The 20,247-nt window shown below is 40.9% G+C and overlaps 1 protein-coding gene and 2 long non-coding RNA genes across 10 annotated transcripts in view; 1 reads left to right on the top strand and 2 right to left on the bottom strand.

Moving 5' to 3' along the window:
* Positions 1-2,742, bottom strand: part of LOC106015783 (uncharacterized) — a 121,977-nt gene extending 119,235 nt beyond the window's left edge. The window contains exons 1-2 of one of the 2 annotated variants that reach the window (XR_011803821.1): positions 2,532-2,742; positions 934-1,433 (exon numbers count right to left, since the gene is read on the bottom strand). This is a non-coding gene — a long non-coding RNA (uncharacterized lncRNA). Of the gene's footprint in view, positions 1-933; positions 1,434-2,531 lie in introns of those variants that run through there. The other variant, XR_002400253.4, reaches the window with a different exon arrangement.
* The window catches only part of LOC139998824 (uncharacterized), a 74,737-nt gene that overhangs the window by 53,877 nt on the left and 613 nt on the right, over positions 1-20,247 (top strand). For 2 of the 3 annotated variants that reach the window (XR_011803820.1, XR_011803818.1), the window contains 5 exons: positions 5,145-8,880; positions 10,721-10,828; positions 11,043-11,133; positions 19,091-19,220; positions 19,669-19,863. This is a non-coding gene — a long non-coding RNA (uncharacterized lncRNA). The remainder of the gene's footprint in view (positions 1-5,144; positions 8,881-10,720; positions 10,829-11,042; positions 11,134-19,090; positions 19,221-19,668; positions 19,864-20,247) is intronic. The other variant, XR_011803819.1, reaches the window with a different exon arrangement.
* MED13L (mediator complex subunit 13L) overlaps positions 13,353-20,247 on the bottom strand; it is a 211,577-nt gene continuing 204,682 nt past the window's right edge. For all 5 annotated transcript variants that reach the window (XM_038187189.2, XM_027470033.3, XM_027470038.3 and 2 more), the window contains 3 exons: positions 19,684-19,845; positions 17,428-17,540; positions 13,353-16,221 (listed from right to left, as the gene is read on the bottom strand). In XM_038187189.2, the coding sequence (XP_038043117.1) occupies positions 16,089-16,221; positions 17,428-17,540; positions 19,684-19,845 (408 nt within the window). In that variant the 3' untranslated portion in view covers positions 13,353-16,088. The remainder of the gene's footprint in view (positions 16,222-17,427; positions 17,541-19,683; positions 19,846-20,247) is intronic.

Here is a 20,247-nt window from a genome sequence, read left to right as displayed (position 1 = left end):
TGACAAATGGATTACAGGATTGATGTGTCCCAAGAGATGCATGATTTTTGAGAGGCCCTTTAGAAGGGCCACCAGCTAATTTCAGGACTGTAACAATTTCCTTGCCTAATATACCCTCACATTCAATCAAGAGAAATTTCATATCATAGAATAGAGGTCTTTTTACAGACCTGGTTACATGTACAGTCATTTCCTTTTTCCTTTGTACATTTTCTCCCCTGTATTTTGTGTGTGCAGAGATGCATACATTCTTACTCCTTTCTGCCATACTTATGGCTTCAGTTTTGATTTCACTGATTGCACACACCAATGTCTGCAAAGCTGCCTTAACTTGAAACAGTTGGGAATTCAAGGTGATTATGCCTTTTTTGTCCTGCAGATACATTGTTTTAGTTAAAAGCCACTCTGGCTGCTCCATAAGAAAGCCAGACACAGTGGTCCCCATTGTCCAACTCTTGGCCAAGGTAGCGTGTATGGATTAAGTGATGAATTGCAAAAAGGGCCTAAAAGCAAAGCTGCAACTTCACAAAAAGGCCATTAAAGGTGAGCGCTGTCGGTAAAGTGCCCATTTAGAATAAGCTTTTATGACCCTCAGTCTTCGTAAGATGTACACGAGCCACAGATTGTTCAGTCTGCCAGACTCTTACTGCTGCAAAGTGACAGATTCTCATCTGAACTTGGCTGGGAGACCTTGCTGGGACCATGGTTCTCTGACTATAACTATCCACTCCCAGCTGGTGAGAGAACAAAACCTTGGTCCTGGTCAGAGACACAGAAGTTTGACAGTGAAACTTCAAGATAAAAAATTAAAAATTAGGAAAAAAATATAACACCTACTTTCTAGCCTTTCCCTACCTCCCTCCCACACACACACACTTAGCCCCACTCAGTTCTACCAAATACTATCAGAAACAATTCTAAGAACCATTTAGCTCCTTTCATACACTCTTTTATATGGTTCTAAGTCTATAAAGCATCTCAGACTCAGTGCTTTGCAGGTTTCTGGTAATTGGAGAGCCTACAGTTGGTAGGAACAAGGACTAAAGAAGCAAGGCAGGCTTATAAGAGATGCCAGGTAGGACAGAAGTCTTCTTGTCATGGAATTTATGGTTGGTCACCACTGTTGAATAGGCTTTTCAGACTTCCTGAGAAGCTCTTAACAAGGCAGTTCCAATTTGTACGCATCAGTTTCTCACAGAGAGGTTAAGATAATTGCTGGTTTGGAACTGAAGTGCATGACCATCATTCCTTCATTTCAGATTGCTTTTAGGATCTTGACTGGAAGGTGTTATAAAGGACTAACAAACATTCACCATTTAGATGTCCATGGTGTGATCCAAGACACCTCTCATTCTTAATATGTCCATGCCGACTTTTTCCAACCAAAGTTTTCCAGTTCCTTCTGAAAGATTAGAAGCAGTTTCCACAGCCTGCTAAAAAACACCACATCTCAAAGTGTGACCACTTCTACAGTCAAATTCAAACCTAACCTAAATATTCAGTCAAATGACTGCAATGCAATTGGAGCAGATATATGTCCTAGAGCAGACAACATGAAAAGTTTTTGACAGCAGATAGCTCCAAATACTCCTCTTTGGGTAGCCCTTTTTTCCCACCTGAGATGGAACAGCAGAAAACTTGTAGATGTGAGGAGGACAACTCACTGAACTGTGACATGCCCTGCCATTCTCCCAACTGTTCCTGCAACCTTTCCTTTTGTAATTTGGACAAGCACATAGGAACAACAGTCAGAGTCAGACAAAACATCTGAAAAACCTCTTAAATAATAGCGTTGAAGTACAAGGGTAGGCAGCCGGCAAACAGAAGGCTTGTCAGCTTGAGGAAGGAAGGGATGTAACACGTTTATGGTAGCTAAACGGAAGACACAGGGATTCACAGTTAACAGAGAGAATGAATAGACAATGAGCAGGACATGAGCATGTGTAAGGATAGGCAAGAAGTTTCTTATGCAGAGGTCTAGACAACAAACCACTCACCAAGTCACATTACTTCCAACAGCATAGCATATAGTGCATTAGCTTCAGTTACTTTCTCAATTCCTCCATCAGAATTCAGGGAGAGGTTTCATAAACAATTTTATCTGTCAATCCAGGAGATTATTAAGTACTTTTAAAAATAGTTTTATAGGCAAAGCAACTTGGAGGGCACAGGAACAACCTGTTTATTTCCACATATTCCAAAGATTATTTTTAAGAATCCCCAAGAGCCCAAGACTTGCGCTACAAACACTTGATTTTACATCAGAAGAATAAACCCAGGCAGGCTAAGAAGGATGCAACAGTGGCCTAAACCTAAACCAGGCTCCTAACCAGGGAACAACAAGCTATTAGCAACCTGATCTAATTTTACAGTCCTTGTACAGCTAGTGCCCTGTGAGAAAGCAGACCTGATACGTCCTTCCCTGGCACAAGGCCCACCACATAACACTTTGCTACTTAAAAGAGAAAAAAAAACACTAATATAACAACAAATACATGAAAAGCTTATCAGCACATGATGATTATTCTTACCTTGTAGGCTACTTCAGCTAAGTAGTAGATCCAGAGGTCCATAGTAGGTCCTTAAGCACAGACTGCTTGTAAATGCCAAACACCATCTAAAACAAAAGCAACCCCACAAACAAACAGAAAAATCACAGCCTAATCAAGAAGACCCCTTATAATACCTGTAGAGCTGATAAATGTTTAGAGATGCACCTGTGGGCATGCATGTGTGAGTACCTGAAAGCTACATGGGACTGGTCAGCAGGAGGGCCAGAGGGTATTTTAGAATCGGCTGACAGCAGACAGGTGGAAACACTGAATGAATCATGTTCTCTAACAAGTAGATAATTGAAGTGGGTTGAGCCTTGTCTAGATTGGGATGTTTTACTCTAGGAACACATCTACGCGTTGTCACCAATACAGTATTTCTTGGGAAAGCCCAGATGGCATGCTAGATATTTCCAGATTCTTATTATTTTTTTTTTTTCCTGGGGAAAGCAGTTCCAAAAAGTGTAATCTCTTAGTTCAAAGACATTCCATCTCCACCTGCTCATTCTGTTCAGCTGAGTGTTGTAGATGATAAAAAGGTTCAGGGTATAGCTGATTTTTAATTCCTCCGTATCAGCTTGTTTTTTCTAATTTTTAGATGGAGAATTCAGTTCTTACTGTGCTTTTTGCACTTGAGTCAGCCTAAGCTGTATGGATCTTAACTAGGAGTTGGTGATGAAATTGTTGTAATGTGTTAGACACTTTTTTTGAAATTCCATGCCTTTATTAGTTATGTGAAGACTTCTAAGAGCACAAAAAATGCAGTGATTACACTTTTTCCTTTTCTGTATAAACAAATAGTTTTTTGAAGTTTACATTGAATAAGACATTTTAAATATCCCAAAACAATGTACACAACTTTGAAGTTCCCTTTGTTGAAAGCTTCCAGATAGGTCAGATGAGGATACAGTTTGTTACCATTCAGAACAACTCCTGACTTTGAATGCGTCTTAGAAAGGGGGACTTCTACCTCTTGAGTGGCTTTATATGTAGTGAATTATAAAGTACAGCTCAAAGAGTTGTGCCACAACGTCCTCTGTGGTGTCTCCTTTCTGCCTGTCTCAAATAGTCAAATTTGATTTCTCATTCCCCACCTCAAGCAGCAGAAGAGATCACACATAATAGCATACTGTGCCACCAGTCCAAGCCCTTCACCCAATCTTTTTTTTTTGTTTTCTTCTGTGGAAAATTAAAGGTTTTGGTTTCAATAATCAAAGCACCTTCCAACAGTATATTCCACCTGCAGCAATCTCAACCTCTGTGCTTATTTTGGCATGTGGATAAGGGCTGGTCTGTACTGCTGTCCATGTCTGGATATTGTGTAGCTATACGGAGTGATCGGCAGCTAGATAGCACGGGTTCTGAAAGACGTCGTGGCAGTGATTTAGGCTGCATATAGGTGTTACCTGGAGTTGAAGACAAGCTAGTAGAGGGCACACAAGTGGCTCAGCTGGCAACATGCAGTTATCTCGAGAACATCTTCCTGAGCTGTAAGCTCACCTCAGGACTGCAACATACACATGTTTCATGGTGTAGCCTGATACTTTCTGTAAGCTAAACGTGTGTCTGAGTTAAGAATACAGATGAAGGAGATGGGACTGAGCCTAATTCTGACTGTTTCTATGACAATGTGGTGGCCATATCAAGTTTCAAAAAAACACAGAGCAGCAGAATCATTATAGGTATTTTGATTGCTCCCTGAAAGAAAAACATGCATTTCTCTCCTTTGGGGGAAACTGAAAGGACCAGTTCACTAACTTCTGTGCAATGCTTTGAAATCTGTAATGTGGTGAACTTGTGAAAGGTTAGATGATGGATTGGAAAAACGGTGGTCTGAAATAGAGAGGGTTCTGCAAGCCAAACCAAATAACTTTACCTAGAAACTGGAGCATCAGATACCTTGTATAGCTTGAGGAAAAAGTTTTCTTGCTTTGGGATCAATAGCTGGAGGTGTTTCTTGGATGTCTCTAATTTAGCCTGAATTCTATTTCCTGTTTTCTCCAGCTATTGGCTGAATTTATTTCTTCAGACATCAAAGACAACAGTTTTGACAACATTTCTCTCTTCACAGCACAATATCCTCTTCTAGCCCTGCCTTTCTGCCCCAGCTGGCTTTGCAGAGATCCCCTTACTTTGGCCTGCATTAGTGCTTCAAATTTGAGTTCCTGCTTCAGTCAAGGTGCAGCCTGTAATTCTTGCCTGCCTCTGTCATTTCACATTTGACTGGGAAGAATAGCCAAGGCTGTGCCCTGTAACCAGCCAGAAGAAGTCTTATGAATTTGATTGCAGTTATTTGCTTCGATGCAGTTGTTTCTACATGAGCAAGTCCCTCCCCACCACCCTCCCGGACATACAGGCTCTCCTCAGCCCTAATGAAGCCAGTCCTTCTGGCTCGGTGCCTGTGTTTGGGGCTTCACTTTGACATGTCATAGCCTCACACATTGCTGTGAAGGTGTTGGAAAGGCACCGCAGCCTCTCTCAGAGCGGTGCTCTTTAAACTTTCCACTGATTAGGGGCCTTTTAGCACTCAACTGGCTTTTCCTAATGGATTTTTCCTTTTCATTGAGACTTTTTTTTTTTTTTCTCTTGCAGGCGTTGCCAAAGTAAACAGGCCTGGATAGCTATTTGGAAAGCAGGGGAAAGAAGAAAGGGGCAGAGAATCAGAACTGGTCCAAATGTGTCCCGACAAGCACTACGTATCAATTGATATGTGTTGAGGGCCAAGTACTGCCAGAATAAAAACCTCTTGGAAAATGAGGCCATTTGTTGAGAGACAAGCATGAGAGACAACTGCAAGAGCTTCTTTTGGACCAGAGATGCCACGCCTGCATCCCTGGGCCTTGAGGGGGAGAGAGGCATGAGGCTGGCATTAACCAGCCCCCTCTTTCCCCCCGCTTCTGATTTATTTGCAGTTTTGAAGTCAGGGAGCATATGAGTAATTCCAACCTTAAAGATTTCAAGCACATCGGTCCTTCACAGCTCTGAAATAGGTAAACTTTGTTCAGCTTGATGTGTAGGAGCCAATGAGGCACTATCATGAAAGAAACTCTCTTCCTTCTGTGCTGACCTGGTCAGTGGCATCCCCACATCTCCTTTTGGAGCTGTTCAGAATTTGGTCCATGCTGATAAAGAAAATTATGCACAGCAGCTCTGATGTTCCCAGCTGGATAAGCATAGCCATTCACTTTTGTGTAGGCCCTGAATGCACTGCAGACATACTGTGAATGTACCACATTCATGGCCTGCATTTTTATCTATCAGAGCTTGGGGCTAAGAGAAAAATGTCCTGGATTTTACCATTCTCTGATTTGCTGCCACAAGGTATGGGAAGAACATGTCAGACCTATTGAAGTTCTTCCTTCCCTGTCCCAGGTCTGTACTGCTTTTGCCTGTAGCTTGGCCAGCTGCTGAATGCCCAGTCTGCTTCCTGCTCAGATTAGTAGCAAGAATTCCTATTTTTCTTCTTCAGCTGATGTTTGTTTGCTGCTGGAAGCTTCAGCTTTGTTTCCTCATGCAGTGCACTGAGGGTTCACCTGCTTTGTTCTGGTCAAAGACGAGCAAGCTCCCAATGCAAATGGGGTATTCTGCTCCGAGTTCCTCCACCACCCAGCGCAATGGTCATGGACAGTCGGGCTCTGACCGGCATTTTCTGGTGCTCACTACTTCCCCCAGCTCCTCTCCCCACAGCAGATCCTCCTGAATGGCCGGGTGCAGGCTCTCGTACGACGTTGATCCATGCCAGGGCTGGATTCCAGAGGGACACCTCCCCACTGCTGGCCTACGGGCATGTTTCACACAGGATTGATGGGGTGTTAATGATGCTACAATTTCAGCCAAGCTTCTTAGACGTGCTGGGTTGGGAATGGGGAGAGCTCGGTTTTTAATCAAAACCTGATGTAAAATAGAGACCTCTACCTGCAGCGCAGCCAGGGGAGCTACCGACACACCTAAAAGAGGGAAGTGAAGGTGGATACCTGCCCGATAGCACCCTACAAAGGCAGCAGTGGCTCTCTGGATTTTACCAGACTCCAGCTTGAATCATGGCCCAGGATGAAACCGTTTTTGGCAGGAAAGCCCTCACCACGGGAGTGGCCGAGGTTCCCACCTGGCACGCTGCCCTGCGCCGTGGAGGAGCCGCATGGAACTGAGCTGCGCCCCGCTCGGCTCCGGCAACGCCCATGCCTCTCACCCCGACAGCCGCAGGCAGAGCTGGGGGGCAGGATGCAGATGGAGCCCCCCCGAGGTATCCCCTCTGCCTCCTCTTCCTCCGCAGGGCCCTGGGAGCTTCAGGACATGCGCCTCTTCAGGTCAGCCCTGTGTGTCAAGGGGTGTAAGAGTGGTTTCCCCTGCCCTGCAGGCAGTTTCCCAGGGCTTGATGCCACCCTACAAGCAGGAGGGAGTGGAGCTGGTGGGCTCTGTGGCTGTTGGGTGTGCTGTGGTCGTTCTGGGGCTGATTGGTCTTGGCTTTGTTTCACAAGACGGGAGAAACCCAGTTTAGGAGGGAGATTTCTCCTCAGTGGGGCTCATCCCTAGAGCTCATCTGTCCTGGCTTCTGCAGGTTTTACAGGATGCTTCTGGGGCTTGTGTTGTGAGAACGATCCTTGCCCTGTTGGGCTTTCCTTAACTTCAGACAGCTCTCTTTTTTTTTCTTCTTCTTCTTTGTTTTTTTTTTTTTTTTCTTGGTGAAGGACCCCATTGTGTTTAGTCTTTTTTATGGGCGTTCCTTGGTTTTGGTCACATTTGTTATTGTTGCGCCTGTCTTTGTAGTTCTACTGTGTTCTTTCTGAACTGGATGGCTACAAGAGTGTGCAGAGCTGAAGCCACAGGGGAGCAGTGTGTGTATGCTAGGGTTGGATTTAGATTTCTTTTACGCTCTCTTCCCCACCTTTACAGTCATGACAGTCCATTTGGTTTTCCAAAGGCATTGTGCTACTTCCCCTCCCGTGGAAATACCTGCAGTGACTTTGGGACCTTTTGCATATTGCATCCTAATTTATGTTATATCTTCAGGTTGTGTCCTAGCTTAGAGCTGATTCTATACCCATGTGTTTTCTGTGTCTTACCATGCATTTTCTGAAACTGAATCACTTCTACCATTTTATTTACCCCTTACTCAACATTCTGGGATCTTTTTGTAAGTCTTTGCTGGAAGTTTTAGTTTTCATTTACCTGAATGATTTTATATCAAAGTACAATAGTGACTGAAGTTTGCAGACTAATTCTCCGCGTTCTTCTGTCCAGGAGTCTCTCACTTCCAATGAGTCTGACATCCAGACAGTTGTATCAATATCATTATGACTGCTACACAGACAAAGCATAACACAGCCAACAGCTTGCCCAGTATCATCCATCTATTATGGCAGTTTTAGAATTAGGGTTTTGATCTTTCTTGTCTGCCCAATCCTTTTAGCATGTCTTGCTTATTAAATCTGGAGCAGTTCTTCTGTATAACCATGGACTTAATAACTGGAAACACATTGTTCAGGAGGCTGAAATGGTGGGTCGTAGTTGCACAAAAACTTGGAATGGCAGCTCCATTCCACAACTGCTTGGCCTCAGGCATACTGGGATTAGGCATTAATGCTATGTGCCAGTGCCCCTCACCTCTGTCGGTGCTATGGGCTGCCTTGTGCTTGCCCTGGTGGCTGGTTTGGTGGTAATGCCTAGCAAACAGAGCACAATACTCCCCTGCTATCTGCTAGATGTCAAAGCAAAGGGGAGAGGCAGGAGTGGGTAGAGGGCTAGGTGGGGTTGCAGGAGGGGCTGTAGAACCACAAGAGGAAGGTGGACGTGTGGCCTGGTGACTGCAGTGAACAAGATGCAGCTTGGCAGTTCTGCTTTTGTGCACTGAAACACGGAGTTTTCAAGCCATATGAAACAAGAAAAACAGCTCATGAATCTTGCAGTTGCACTGAGATTTTGCTTTCAGGTTATCCTTTGCAATCACATTGACTAGAAACTTTTTTTTTCCCTTTCTTATTTTAAAGCAAAGGGATGTGCATATTCTTTAGCTGGGCCCTGTTTTTTTTTTATGCTGTGGTATTTAGAAAGAACAGAGATCAACAAGTGTGAAAAGCAGTGAGACAGTAATTGCCATGGAGGGCCCTACAGACGAGAATCTTACAAGTGTAACAGAGGTCACCCTAAGTTTTACTCAATGATCAGAAATCTGTAGACTATAAGAAAGGGTTTATGTTGCCTGTGTAGACAGAAGACCAAGTGATCCCAATTGCTTTCAGAACTAAAAAGTGGAGGTGTTCTGGGAAAATGGAGCCTGGCTCGCACAGCTGGTGGAATGGAGCCACTTGCCACACACAGGTGTTCTCAGGTTAGTGGTTGAAACATTTTAATTCAGCCTTCTCCCTAATTTGTCTCTCTCTCTTTTTTTTTTTTTTTCCCCTCTACATTTTTCTTCTGATTAAAACTATTTAGAGAATGAAGGCTTTGCTACTTCAGTGCAAAAATGCACCCGTGGAAATAATAATGTATGTTTACTTGAGTGTGTTAGAAGACTGATTCTTCTAAGTGGAAGTAACATTTTTCTAGCTAAGAAGCCCTGACATCAAAAATAAACCAGCAACAGAGTGGTAACAGAAGGGTGAGCGAATGGTTGGGGTAAAGTCTCCAGTTCTGCTGCCAGCAGCATAGGATGGGTGGCCTATCCTGCCTCTGTCACTGTTCTGCATTATAGCACGACATGGATCTTGTTGCGACAGGCCTGCTACAATGTGTGTGTTGTTTTCCACTTAGACTCCCTGTTATTTATGTTTAAAGTCACCCTGAGACCAGGCTTGGACCCTGCCTAATCAGGGTTCCCCTTCAGGTTTCTTTTCTGCCTCCCGTCCATGGCTTGACGATCCAATTGTGCACCAGTGTGTGTCATTGCAGCAGAATGCCTTCCCCACACGCTCCCAGCTTTTGAAGCAGGAAAGAAATACAAGGGCAATTACTTTTCGCTCCAAAATGCTGCTTAACCCAGGAGCTAGGAGAGTTGCTCCCAGCACCTTTCTTTTAGCACTTCTATGGGTCATTACCCTGCTGGGATTAACAGCCTCCCTTTCCCTGCCATACGCACCTCACCCCGTCACCTGCTTCTCTTGTACTTGTCTTTTCCCCAGGCACTAATGAAATTACCACTGAACCTGATTACAAGTAGGGGTGGAGCACTTTGACCAATGAACCTGCACCTGTGCGCGTGGTTGACCTTTAATGATCGAGCTCTGTGTATGCGTGCAGTTCATTTATTTATTTATTTTAAACCAGTCCCATTAGGAATCTGGAGTTTTATTTGCCATCAAAACGTGACCCCTGCTGGAAGAAAAGGGACATGACTTCAACTTCTTAATACTGTAGACAGCACCTGCACAGAGAATCTAATCGGTGTGATTGATGCGACACTCCACAGCTGTCACTGCAGGAAGTCACAGACAACTGACAGAAGTGGTTGGCTTAGAGAGAGACTTTCTGAAGTATTAATCCAACTACAAAGTTTAAAAAATAAGCGTGATTTTTTTTTTCCCTAATTCTCTGCGATTAGATTTTATACAATTGCAGGAACCTGTGAGCTTTTTGTGCAGGTGTGTGTGGTCCTTTGTTAAGTGGGACTCTGGATATTGGAATCTGTTGGCAGGAAAATCTCAAAAAATGTGAGGGAGCAATGATGCACTTCAGAATGTTGGTTTTTCCTGGATCTATACCAGTTAGACATTTTCTTGTTAGCATAATATTTAAATAAAAACAAAGGGAGCATTAGGCTGGTAGGATAAAAACGTCTAGTTTTCTTTGTAAGAAAAAATTCATTTGTGAAGGGCCTAGGCATGTTGTAGTCACCATGTGGGTTGGACCAGTTTTCTGCTGGCATGCACATGTCTTTTAAAATGAGCCTTCTGAAATGAGTATCACTCTCTGTGACTTTAGATGTTACTGATTTGTAATGACAACTATCTTGTAGAAGCAGGTATTTCTGAAATGAAACATCTCTTGAACAGAAAAAGGTGCCTGTGTATAGGACAGAAACCTGCTCATGGGATGTAAGGATGGAAGAGGTGGCTGGGTACCATAACAACTACAAAAGGAGACTTTTTCTGGGGGTGGAGAAGGTGTTAACAGCAGAGGCTAGAGCCTGGTAATGGTAACCCTCTGTGTAAAGCAGTCTCTGGATGTTACAGGCTCACACTGAAGCAAGCAAAGGCTAGCAGGAGTTTCCCCTGGTTCTTGTTGCAGCACAACAGAAGGTACATCGTCCTTGTTGAACGACTGTGTAGGAAGGTCTGGATGTAAGTTTCCCTGCTTGCTTTCTACAAGGGGCCTTGGAACTAACCAGTTTCATGTTTGATTTTTTTTCTCTCCTTTAATGGTGTCATAATTTCAAAAGGGTTCTAATAAGGAGGAAAAAAAAAAAAAAAAGGTAATGCTTATACAGATATAAAGCATAATTCATATTTCTATCACTTACATAAGCTATATTGTTTATTCTTATCACTTGATCAGCCTGCCTGTTGGCTGCCAAGTCCCCACTTCGAACCTCAGCGAGAGCCAGCGTGCACTGAAGGGTCTCCTAACCCCGGCTGGAGGAAAGGCGGTAAGTTTGGTGGCAGCCGGTGGCAGCCAGGGACACACTGTTCGTCCAGAGCTGGCCTGTCAGAGAAGTGGCCATCTTCATGTTCCATCATTTTGAAGAGTATTTCAGATTTTGTTAAAATAGCACTGAGGTTTATATATCCTCTGGAAAACCTTATGGGACTGCTGCTGGGCAGGTAGGCAAATAGTCAGCTAAGCATAAAATAAGCCGACGTAAACATTTGTTACAGTGTTGAGGTTCAGTTTCAAAATAGGGAAGTGGAAGCAGCATAATTTTATAAATACAGCTTTGTTGCTAAAGACCAAAGACTTCCTGTTTGGGGATCTCAGGGCTGTTTCCATTTCCACTGAAAATGGTGAGACTGAACATAAACCTCATTGTTTACTTTCATGACTTCCAATGCTTTCTACATGTGCTTAAACTGTTTTCAAGTGGCTGTGATATTTTACTAAAAATAGAAATGGCAGTTAGGGAAAAAAATAATTTCAGCCTAATCTTTAGAAAGCTTTTCTGCATTGGTATTAAAGAATCCATCACCACAAAAACACATCAATTTGTTAGAAATATTACATTATTGTTACAAACCAGCTGAGATTAATGTTTTTATTCAATTCTTCCTTGCAGTCCTCAGGGAACAGCATACTAGATTGGCAGATTTTTATTTTTTTTTCTAAAGCCAATGAATTAGCCACAAAGTAGGCTCCATTTAAAAAATACTGCTCTGCAGTAACTCCCTCTAGTTACAGCACTCAGTGGAAGTATAACTTTCTCTAAGAGCCTATGCATGTGAACTCAATGTAATTTTTTAAGAATTTACCAATAGTAAAGAGAACGAAAAGACAAAAATTTCTAAGTGTAAAAGATTAAAACAACTAGAAGTCTATGGGACTGTTTTTGTATATGACATTAAACTTAGAAATAAGATGCATCAAAAATTAATGTAGGCTAGAAACTGCAACTACAGAGGAAATCGCAACTGATCATTAAAACAGCCCTGAAACTGACTGGCAATTCCTCGATGCAGTCGCAAGAGCTGTGAACGTGGGCTCAGTTTGTCTTAATAAACTGTACAGGCTAATTGATGGTGTAGAGAGACCTGGCAAGAAACTAGGGGGCAGGTTGCAGATTGCTTTTGTTTTTCTTATTATTTAAGAGTAAAGCACAGGATATGATATTTAAAAAGTAATTAGCAAGGCCACGGGTTTGTCATCTAAGTACAGAAAAATGTGTTATCTGAAGATTATTTTTTTCCAGAACTGTTCGTACAGGAGATGATGCAAAATAGACCTCACATTTTATATACAAACTTCTTGAAGTGTAGCACTGGGAAAGGGCTTGGGTCTAGTTGTTTGTCAAATTTTGCACTTCTGTGTTTAGAAAGGAACCTGCTAAGTACGGAATGTCTTAGTTTGGAAGGGAGCTGCTGAGGACTAACTGTCCAAACAAATCCCAGGTATAATTAGATGACATTGCTCAGGGACATGTCCAGCTGAGGCTTCAGCACCTCCAGGATGGAGATTGTACAGCTTCTGTGAGCAACCTCAAGTGGCAAATCTGGTTTTGTATTCCTCTCGTCTGGGGCTGACTGCACTTCAGTTATCTTATCTGTAATCCTGCTACAGGGGGAAGGAGCTTCAAGACTTTGATGTGCCATTAAAATCTCCCATTACAGACTTACCTGGTGTATACAGAGAAATTTCATCTGTAATTGGTGAAGCTCTTATGATTAATGTTGCTAACACAAAGCAGCTACTGCTGCTGTGTCACCACATTACCCAAGGTTGCTTCCACCCACCCCATTTGGCAGAATTTTAAATCTCTTCATCTCAACATTAACAGCAGTGGCACCAATTTCCTTCTACCAAAGGCATAATTCTAAATAGAATCACTATTCTATTTTGCATGATAGCAATCTTAAAGAAAAGTACTGTTGCACTGTGAACTTTAAAATTAAAATAAGCCTTAGTGCTGTGAAAGGGCATCTGACAAAGCCATAGCTTTATCAACATGCAGCAAATCTAAAAGGCAAGCAGGCACCGAGTTAATTCATGGAAGGCAGCTGTAGTTCTAAAGTAAATAAATATTAAAGAAACTTTAAAATGAATTTCAGTTCCACTTACATCACGTGGAATCTATACCTTGTAATGCAAACCCTTCTTCACTAGGAATGCTAAAACTTCAGAGTTAAGAAACTACTCGTAAGAATAAAACTCCACCAATTGTTTCAGTAATTCAATAATTTATTCATCTAAAAAAGTGTGTAAAAGTATATAGCTCTCATCCACAAGGTATATATGAATGACATTTAAAATGGAGGTCTTTATTATTATTGTTTCTTTTTATCAAAGTCTTTTTTAGTGTATTGTACCAGCGATATACTGTAGATTTAAAATGAACTTCACATTTTTTTTTGTTTTCTTTCAAATTGTCGGCTATATATAAAAGAAGCTCACTGCAAAATGCTCAGAGAAAAAAAAAAAAAAAAGGAAATTCAGAACTCCCCAGAAATGTACAGCTTTTACATTTAAAAAAGGTTCTGAAATATACATACAAGCATGCTGGACATTCCCCACCCCCCCTCCCTCTCCCTTTAGCTCAAACAACTGTAATAATAATTCCGATTTAGGCATGAATTTCCAAAGTTAGAAATAAAAAAAAAAATAAAATAACTTTCTTCACTCTGTAGGAAAGCCAGGGCTTGTACATTTCAGATTAATTCAGTAAAAAACTCACAAGTAAAATAATGCATATTTAAGGGAAATATTATACAGAACTTTTCACACTGAAGTACATAAGATTTTTCTTTAAAATCTATTGCCATTCATTTATTTTGCACAAAAACGTATAAATATGTCACCAGCTTCTCTTAACTTAAAAAAAATTAAATAAAAGACACCAGATGAAAACTACTCCTTGCTGCCCTTTTTTATTTTTAATTTTTGCTTAGAACCAGGTTTCTGGGGAAGAAATGCCCCTGGATAAAAATGGCCCATTTAAAAAGAACAAACAAAATAATAATCAAGGTTCAGATGATCCTGGGAACAAATAACCCCCAAATGGTAAAAGATTACAAATGTCTACTTTACATTTTTCCTCCCCAAGTTAAATTTTTTATACAAGTTTACAATCTTCATTTTTTTATGCTCTTCAAAAGGCCTTGAGAATTTTCTTTTCTGATTAAGAAAAAATAGTACTGCAATATTTTTAAAGTCAATTTTACACTGTACACATTAGATACAAATGGTTTGATATCAGATTTTTTTTTTTTTTTAAACCTATACATTGCAAAGAAGATACCCACATGGGAGGTTTGGTGCAGAGAATGAGATAATCCATTTACAGGTTACTTCTCTGACTTCACCTTCTCATTACACACGCAATTCTTATTTTTATATAATTTGTTTTAAATGTTACATTATCTCAAGAAAAATACTTTTTAAAATCATAGAATTTTCATTTTTTTTAACCAGAACATGAAAGTCTTTTGGAAGAACTTTAAAATTTGTAGGTTTTTCTCCACAGATAGATAACTAGGTCACACAGCCTGATCAAAGTGCCCGACCCCTCATATAAGGCAGTCCATGCCTGCTGCACAGTGCAACAACATTAGAAAATGGAGTTTAAATATAAACCCCTTGAAGCCTGGAATGAAGGAGTCATAAAAATACTTCAATTAGCCATTAACCTTTGAAATGGCAATCATTTTACTAAACAAAGTAACTTTTCCACCACAGTGGTATAACTTCAAGTACTAATTTAATGATATAATTTTTAAAAATTATTTCTTTGAAATAATATTCCTATAGTCAGAAAAAATACACCAGATTTGTAACTGATTTAGTGTAAACAAAAACCATATTTTTGGATATGTACATGGACGAGTCTGCCCAGAATTAAAGGGCGACTTGGGTTTCAGTAAATAGTTTTCTAGTATCACTAAATTTATTGGAAATATATTTCAATCATAGCTCTACAATAGATTAATTTACCACTTTCCATTTGCCCTTACATTGGGCTTTAAAGTATTTTTCCTCCCTACCTCTCAGTTACTCTTCTTCCACTAGGTAGTGTTATCCTTCATTAAACACTGGCCTTTTCTTGCTTTAACCAGGCTAAATTCAGGTGAGAATTCCTTAAAATACAGGCACATCCTCACCAGGATATGCTCCTCTTCCCAACTTGAACTTTTGATTGTTATTAGCTTCATTTTGATTTCTAGGTCAGAAGAGTGAGAGGTACGTAGATAAATAACCCTACAGTGAGTGGAACGGAGCTGGATTTTTAAGATATTCAACTGTTCCTGGTCCTTTATAATTTAATCCCTCCCCTCCCCAAACCTAAAAATAAATAAAATATCTCCAGACCATTCATATCTACATGGACAGGTAACAAATGCATGCATTCATCCCAATCCACTCTGACAGGAACTCCAGGTAGACAGAAAACTGCAATATTTATACGAGACCACAACTGCATGTTTGTTTTTTTCCTGCCTAGTCCCAGTTTATGATGATCAAACAACAAATAGCTTTTGGACAACCCAAACTGGTCACTACAAGATGTATTTACTCGCAGGGCTGAAACTGCTTATAGCTGTTTAGCAGAGTTCTTAATCCAAAAAGATACTGTAGTCTTCCTTAAAAAAATAAAATAATATTAAAAAAAAAACAAAACACAGACTGACCAGTAGTTACTGGGCCACCAAACTAACACTGGCTTGAGGTTACTCTGTGTTCACTGTTCTTGGATGTTCCCAGAAATTGGACTGAAGCTGCCAGAGATGTTAATGGGTGTTTTACTTTTCAACACTGCAGAATTCACATGTGCTTTTGGAGGAACAGAAGCACAGCACAGGACTGGTCTGAAGAGAAGCAAAATTGTGATCTTTGCAGACTGTGGCACGTTTCTCAGGTTGAGGGGAGAATAAGCCAGAAGAACAAGTGCTTTTCTATCTATTAGAGTATGTTCATGATGGCATTGTACAGCTGGGTGAGCACCACAAAGTGGACAGGAAGGCAGGAGCTGCGATCCTGAGTGGCAGGGTTACACGTAAGCCAGGACAGTGCATTATACTGCTCCAAAACAAACCTGTGGAAGAGAAATGCAGAGAAAATGAAATTGGAATTTTACTGTTCATTTTTTCTAAAAGACTTACTTCAACTTCTCTCTGATTTGTTCTGGTGGTGCCGTGTGGTGAGGACTGCCTGACTACTGATGCTGGTGGTATTGGCAAAGTAGAAAACTGAGCAGAGTGTGTGCCTTAGGGCATGGGGGTAATTTTTGTTTTTAGCTTATTTGAACTGGGTCCATGCTGTTTGAATCCAGGCCCTTCTCCATTACACAGCAGAGATTACAGAATCATAGATTAATTTACACTGGAAGGCACCTCTACAAGTTTAATCCACTACTGTATTAGAAACCTTGAATCTTGAACACCTCTCGGGATGGAGGTTCCACAGCCTCTCTGGGAAATGTTGCGGTATTTGATCACAATTTTTGTAAAAAACGTTTTTCCTTATGTCTGATTTGAATTTCCTTTGTCTTAACATGTGTCTGTTTTGTCTCCTTCTTTCCCTGTTTATCTCCAAGAGCACCATCCTTTTACTCAATGTGAAGATGCGATAGCTCAATCCTCTCTCTAAGAGGACTAAAATTCAGTTCTAGAATGGTACATAACACCACCAAATTGAGTTAAGGAGATTGTTTTTCATGTTTTCTGCCAATACTCTCTACTTGGAAGAAATTTACATGTTTGCGCACTGGTGCGTTCCACCCTACATGCTATGTCACAAAACAGATCTACTTTCAGTCTCCAACAGGTGGCATAGAGGAAACCAGTCCTCAAGTTACCTTCTACAACAGGATAGATACACAATGCTATTGATTTGGGAAGTGTCCCCTTTATACCCCAGCTGCTAAGATAGCGGGTATCAGCAGAGTACCTCTATTTCCTTTGATAATTCTGTTTGGTTTGTTGAGTAAAAATGATTATTTACAGAGGCCAGATTAGACTGCCAGCTAAACTGAATGATCTTTGGAAGGCAAACTTTTTAAGGCACAAGTCATTGCTTTTCATAGCTTTGCAGAGTAGTATGAAAAATTGATGAAGTAACTCTCCAAGTCCTGCTCTTTGGTAGTCACAGGAGCTATATATATATTTTGTTTTGTTTCGTTTAGGTGTAGAGCATAACAGAGATGTAAACTGTTGATACACCCAAGAAAAAGTCCCTCTGAAATTTCGTTCCAGAGCTCCCATAGCCTTATGGAAGCACTACAAAACCTAAAAGACATTACCTCAAGACATCTGATGTAGTTTTAGAGTCAAGGGGGTGAGGAACTCGCTGAGAATTTCTGGCAGGTAGTAGCTCATCTGTCTGTGCTACAGAGATATGATGATGCAATGAGGCCTGTGAAAGCAAAAAAAAAACAAAAACACAATGTAATTCTTCATATAGCAAGTACTTATGAAGATTCACAGTGAACAAATATATTCTGAATTGTCTCTGATGGAAAGTTAGCGATTCTTTGTTGAATCCACCATAAACAAGTGTATTTTGAAGTTCTATACTGATTACATCTTTGAATATAAAAAACATGCTTTTTGACAGGAATCAAGGATCTTTAAAAAGCATGCTGAATTCTATTCTTAGTTTTAGTCATGGAGAATAAGGTAAAACACCTGGCATATGTCACTGCTAGTAAAATACCAAACGAAACAAAGCATTCTAATTCCTCAGACTCTCCCCGTAAGAGACCCAGCACAGAGTACCAGACCCATCAGAGTGAGATGTCCAACCAGAACACTTAGTGCAGCCTTTGTCCTGCTCCGTGCTTTCTGAATAGTTCTCATCTGTTTTCTGGAGTGAGTTTTGTGCATAACTTTACGCAGGAGCAGGAAAGGGATTTCATATTGATGATGTGCCAGGGGTAGAGCCAACCATATAAGCCTTTCAAGTGGATAGCCTAATAGGCCACACAGCCTGCTGAGGCAAAACCTCTAATTTATACTCCTCCAGTTACGGCATGCACTGTAGAGGTGAAATACTTCAACTCAAAAATACTTAATCCAAATCAGACAGAGATGACTTGAATCTGTATGTCTCACATGCCATACAAGTTTCCTAATTGCAGCGCTGTGCAGCATAAAGGCGGCAGCACCACCTGCTCTCTGAACAGCGTACAAGTTACTGCATGAATTCAGCCCCTTGCTTTTATTAAAAATTGTCCAAACCAAAACAGTATGTTCCAAGTCAAATTAAACATTTAATTCAGCCTAGATCTGAGAGAGCAATTGTGTTCGGCTGAGGGGGAGTAGGGGGAAGGGTGGTGGCTCCTCTCTAGAGCAAATCTAGTATAAGCTTATGGAAGGAATTCATGAGGTTGCCTGGAGCTCTTCTGACAGCGTTTTTAATGCTGGAACTGAAACAGAGTCTTCATATTATTCATTCACAAAAAAAAGGTAGTTCTAAGTTTAGGATAAAACTTATCTCTAGCTCCAAAAATATGGTGCCTTATTTTTCACATTATTTTGAGATCTCCATTCCATAGGTTTAGATCAAAGCACATGCTTCTGGGAAATGTCTCCATGAAAATGTAGAGGGTGTAAAGAAGTAGGCAGGTGATCTCATATATCTGAGTACTTTAGTACTTTGCTGGTGAAGATGCTATACTGAATATAAAGCCTGTCTTGCTGACTGCAAGGGACATTCTTAAATGGCTTTTTTGCATGAGGAAAGAACTGAGAAATATCAAACACCTTTACTCTGATAATTGCCTGATAGACATGGATGAGAGAGTTTAGCTAGGAGACTTGCAAAAATGTTTAGCATTTGTTAATTAACATGGGAATAGATAAAGAAAGCGGTACTATCTTAATTAGTTTTTATGTTGCTTGCTCAAGTATTTACATGACACTACTCAAGGCTGATTTTTCACCTTCCTTTTCCATCCTTATTAGTTGGCATCACTGCAATAAGAAGCTGCATGTACTCTACAGAGGTTGGCGAATCTCTAGCTGAAGCAATTCAGCTCTTGCAAGAATGATACCAATACCTCTTGCAAGAAATAGCAATCTTCTGGATCAGCAGGTATCAGATGCACTGACAATGCAGACTATACCATGCAACTTTTACAACTAGGGAAATGGACACTAAGTGCTCTATATGGAAGTGCTACTCCCCTTTCTAGCTTTTAATCTCTGTATCATAACTGGATTATGGCAGAATAGGAGATACATCCCTCCTGGCTTAGGTTAACTGAAATTTAGAAAATGAAAATTGGGACATTTCCGTAACAGTGGATACAGCTCTGATGAATCTGTACTTAGAAGCTGCCAAGCTATTCCATTTTCAGGTAATGGCTTTAGAAACAGAGGAGAGTAAGTTCTATTAGCCAGTTATCTTAAGCAAATTTAAACCTACAATTGTAATTCTGCCGTTCCCAGTACTGTCTGTAGAAGTAACACACAAACCGACCATTTTCAAAGGAAATTTATATGGTTTAAATACAATTCTCTCTCCCTTTCTCCTGTGGAAGGCTACCAAGACAGACCTTCAGGAAGAGGGGACACTGGTTTTGTGCCTGAGGACAGGATGACCAGAACCACTGTGGAAGATTCTCAGCTTTGGCAGTTGATACGAAGTATCCAAGAGCAAGAGGTTGCTGCTTCAGTTCTTCAGGGGCTTCTCTGGAAAGGAGACGTTCTCCTTGGCTCTGAAAGAACATTTAAAGGTACATTTGTTGCTTTATGTTATTACATCCCCCCCAGTAACATTCTTTTTTTTTTTTTTCTTCTTACTAATCACTCAGTCTTTGATCCAGTTGTGTCTTGCTATTAATGAGCTATCCTTCAGTCATTTGTGAATCTTAGTCAAAGATGTCTAATCACTGCCTTAGTTGGGTTCTCCAAGCTGGTGTTGCAGAATCACCTTAGGTACCTCTAACAGCAACATCAGCCTCCTGAACCAAGGTGATTCAGTGTGGAGTTTGATGCTACAGAGTAACTTAAAGGTACTGGGCTCTGGCTATGAATCTGAATAGCTTTTCATGGGTATGCACAGAGTAGAGCAGTGTTGAATTTAACTTTATATAGCCTCACAAAGTTTATATAGCCTC

This window comes from Anas platyrhynchos, chromosome 16 (assembly GCF_047663525.1).
Source record: "Anas platyrhynchos isolate ZD024472 breed Pekin duck chromosome 16, IASCAAS_PekinDuck_T2T, whole genome shotgun sequence".
NCBI lineage: Eukaryota > Metazoa > Chordata > Aves > Anseriformes > Anatidae > Anas > Anas platyrhynchos.
This window is presented reverse-complemented; position numbering and strand designations above follow the sequence as displayed.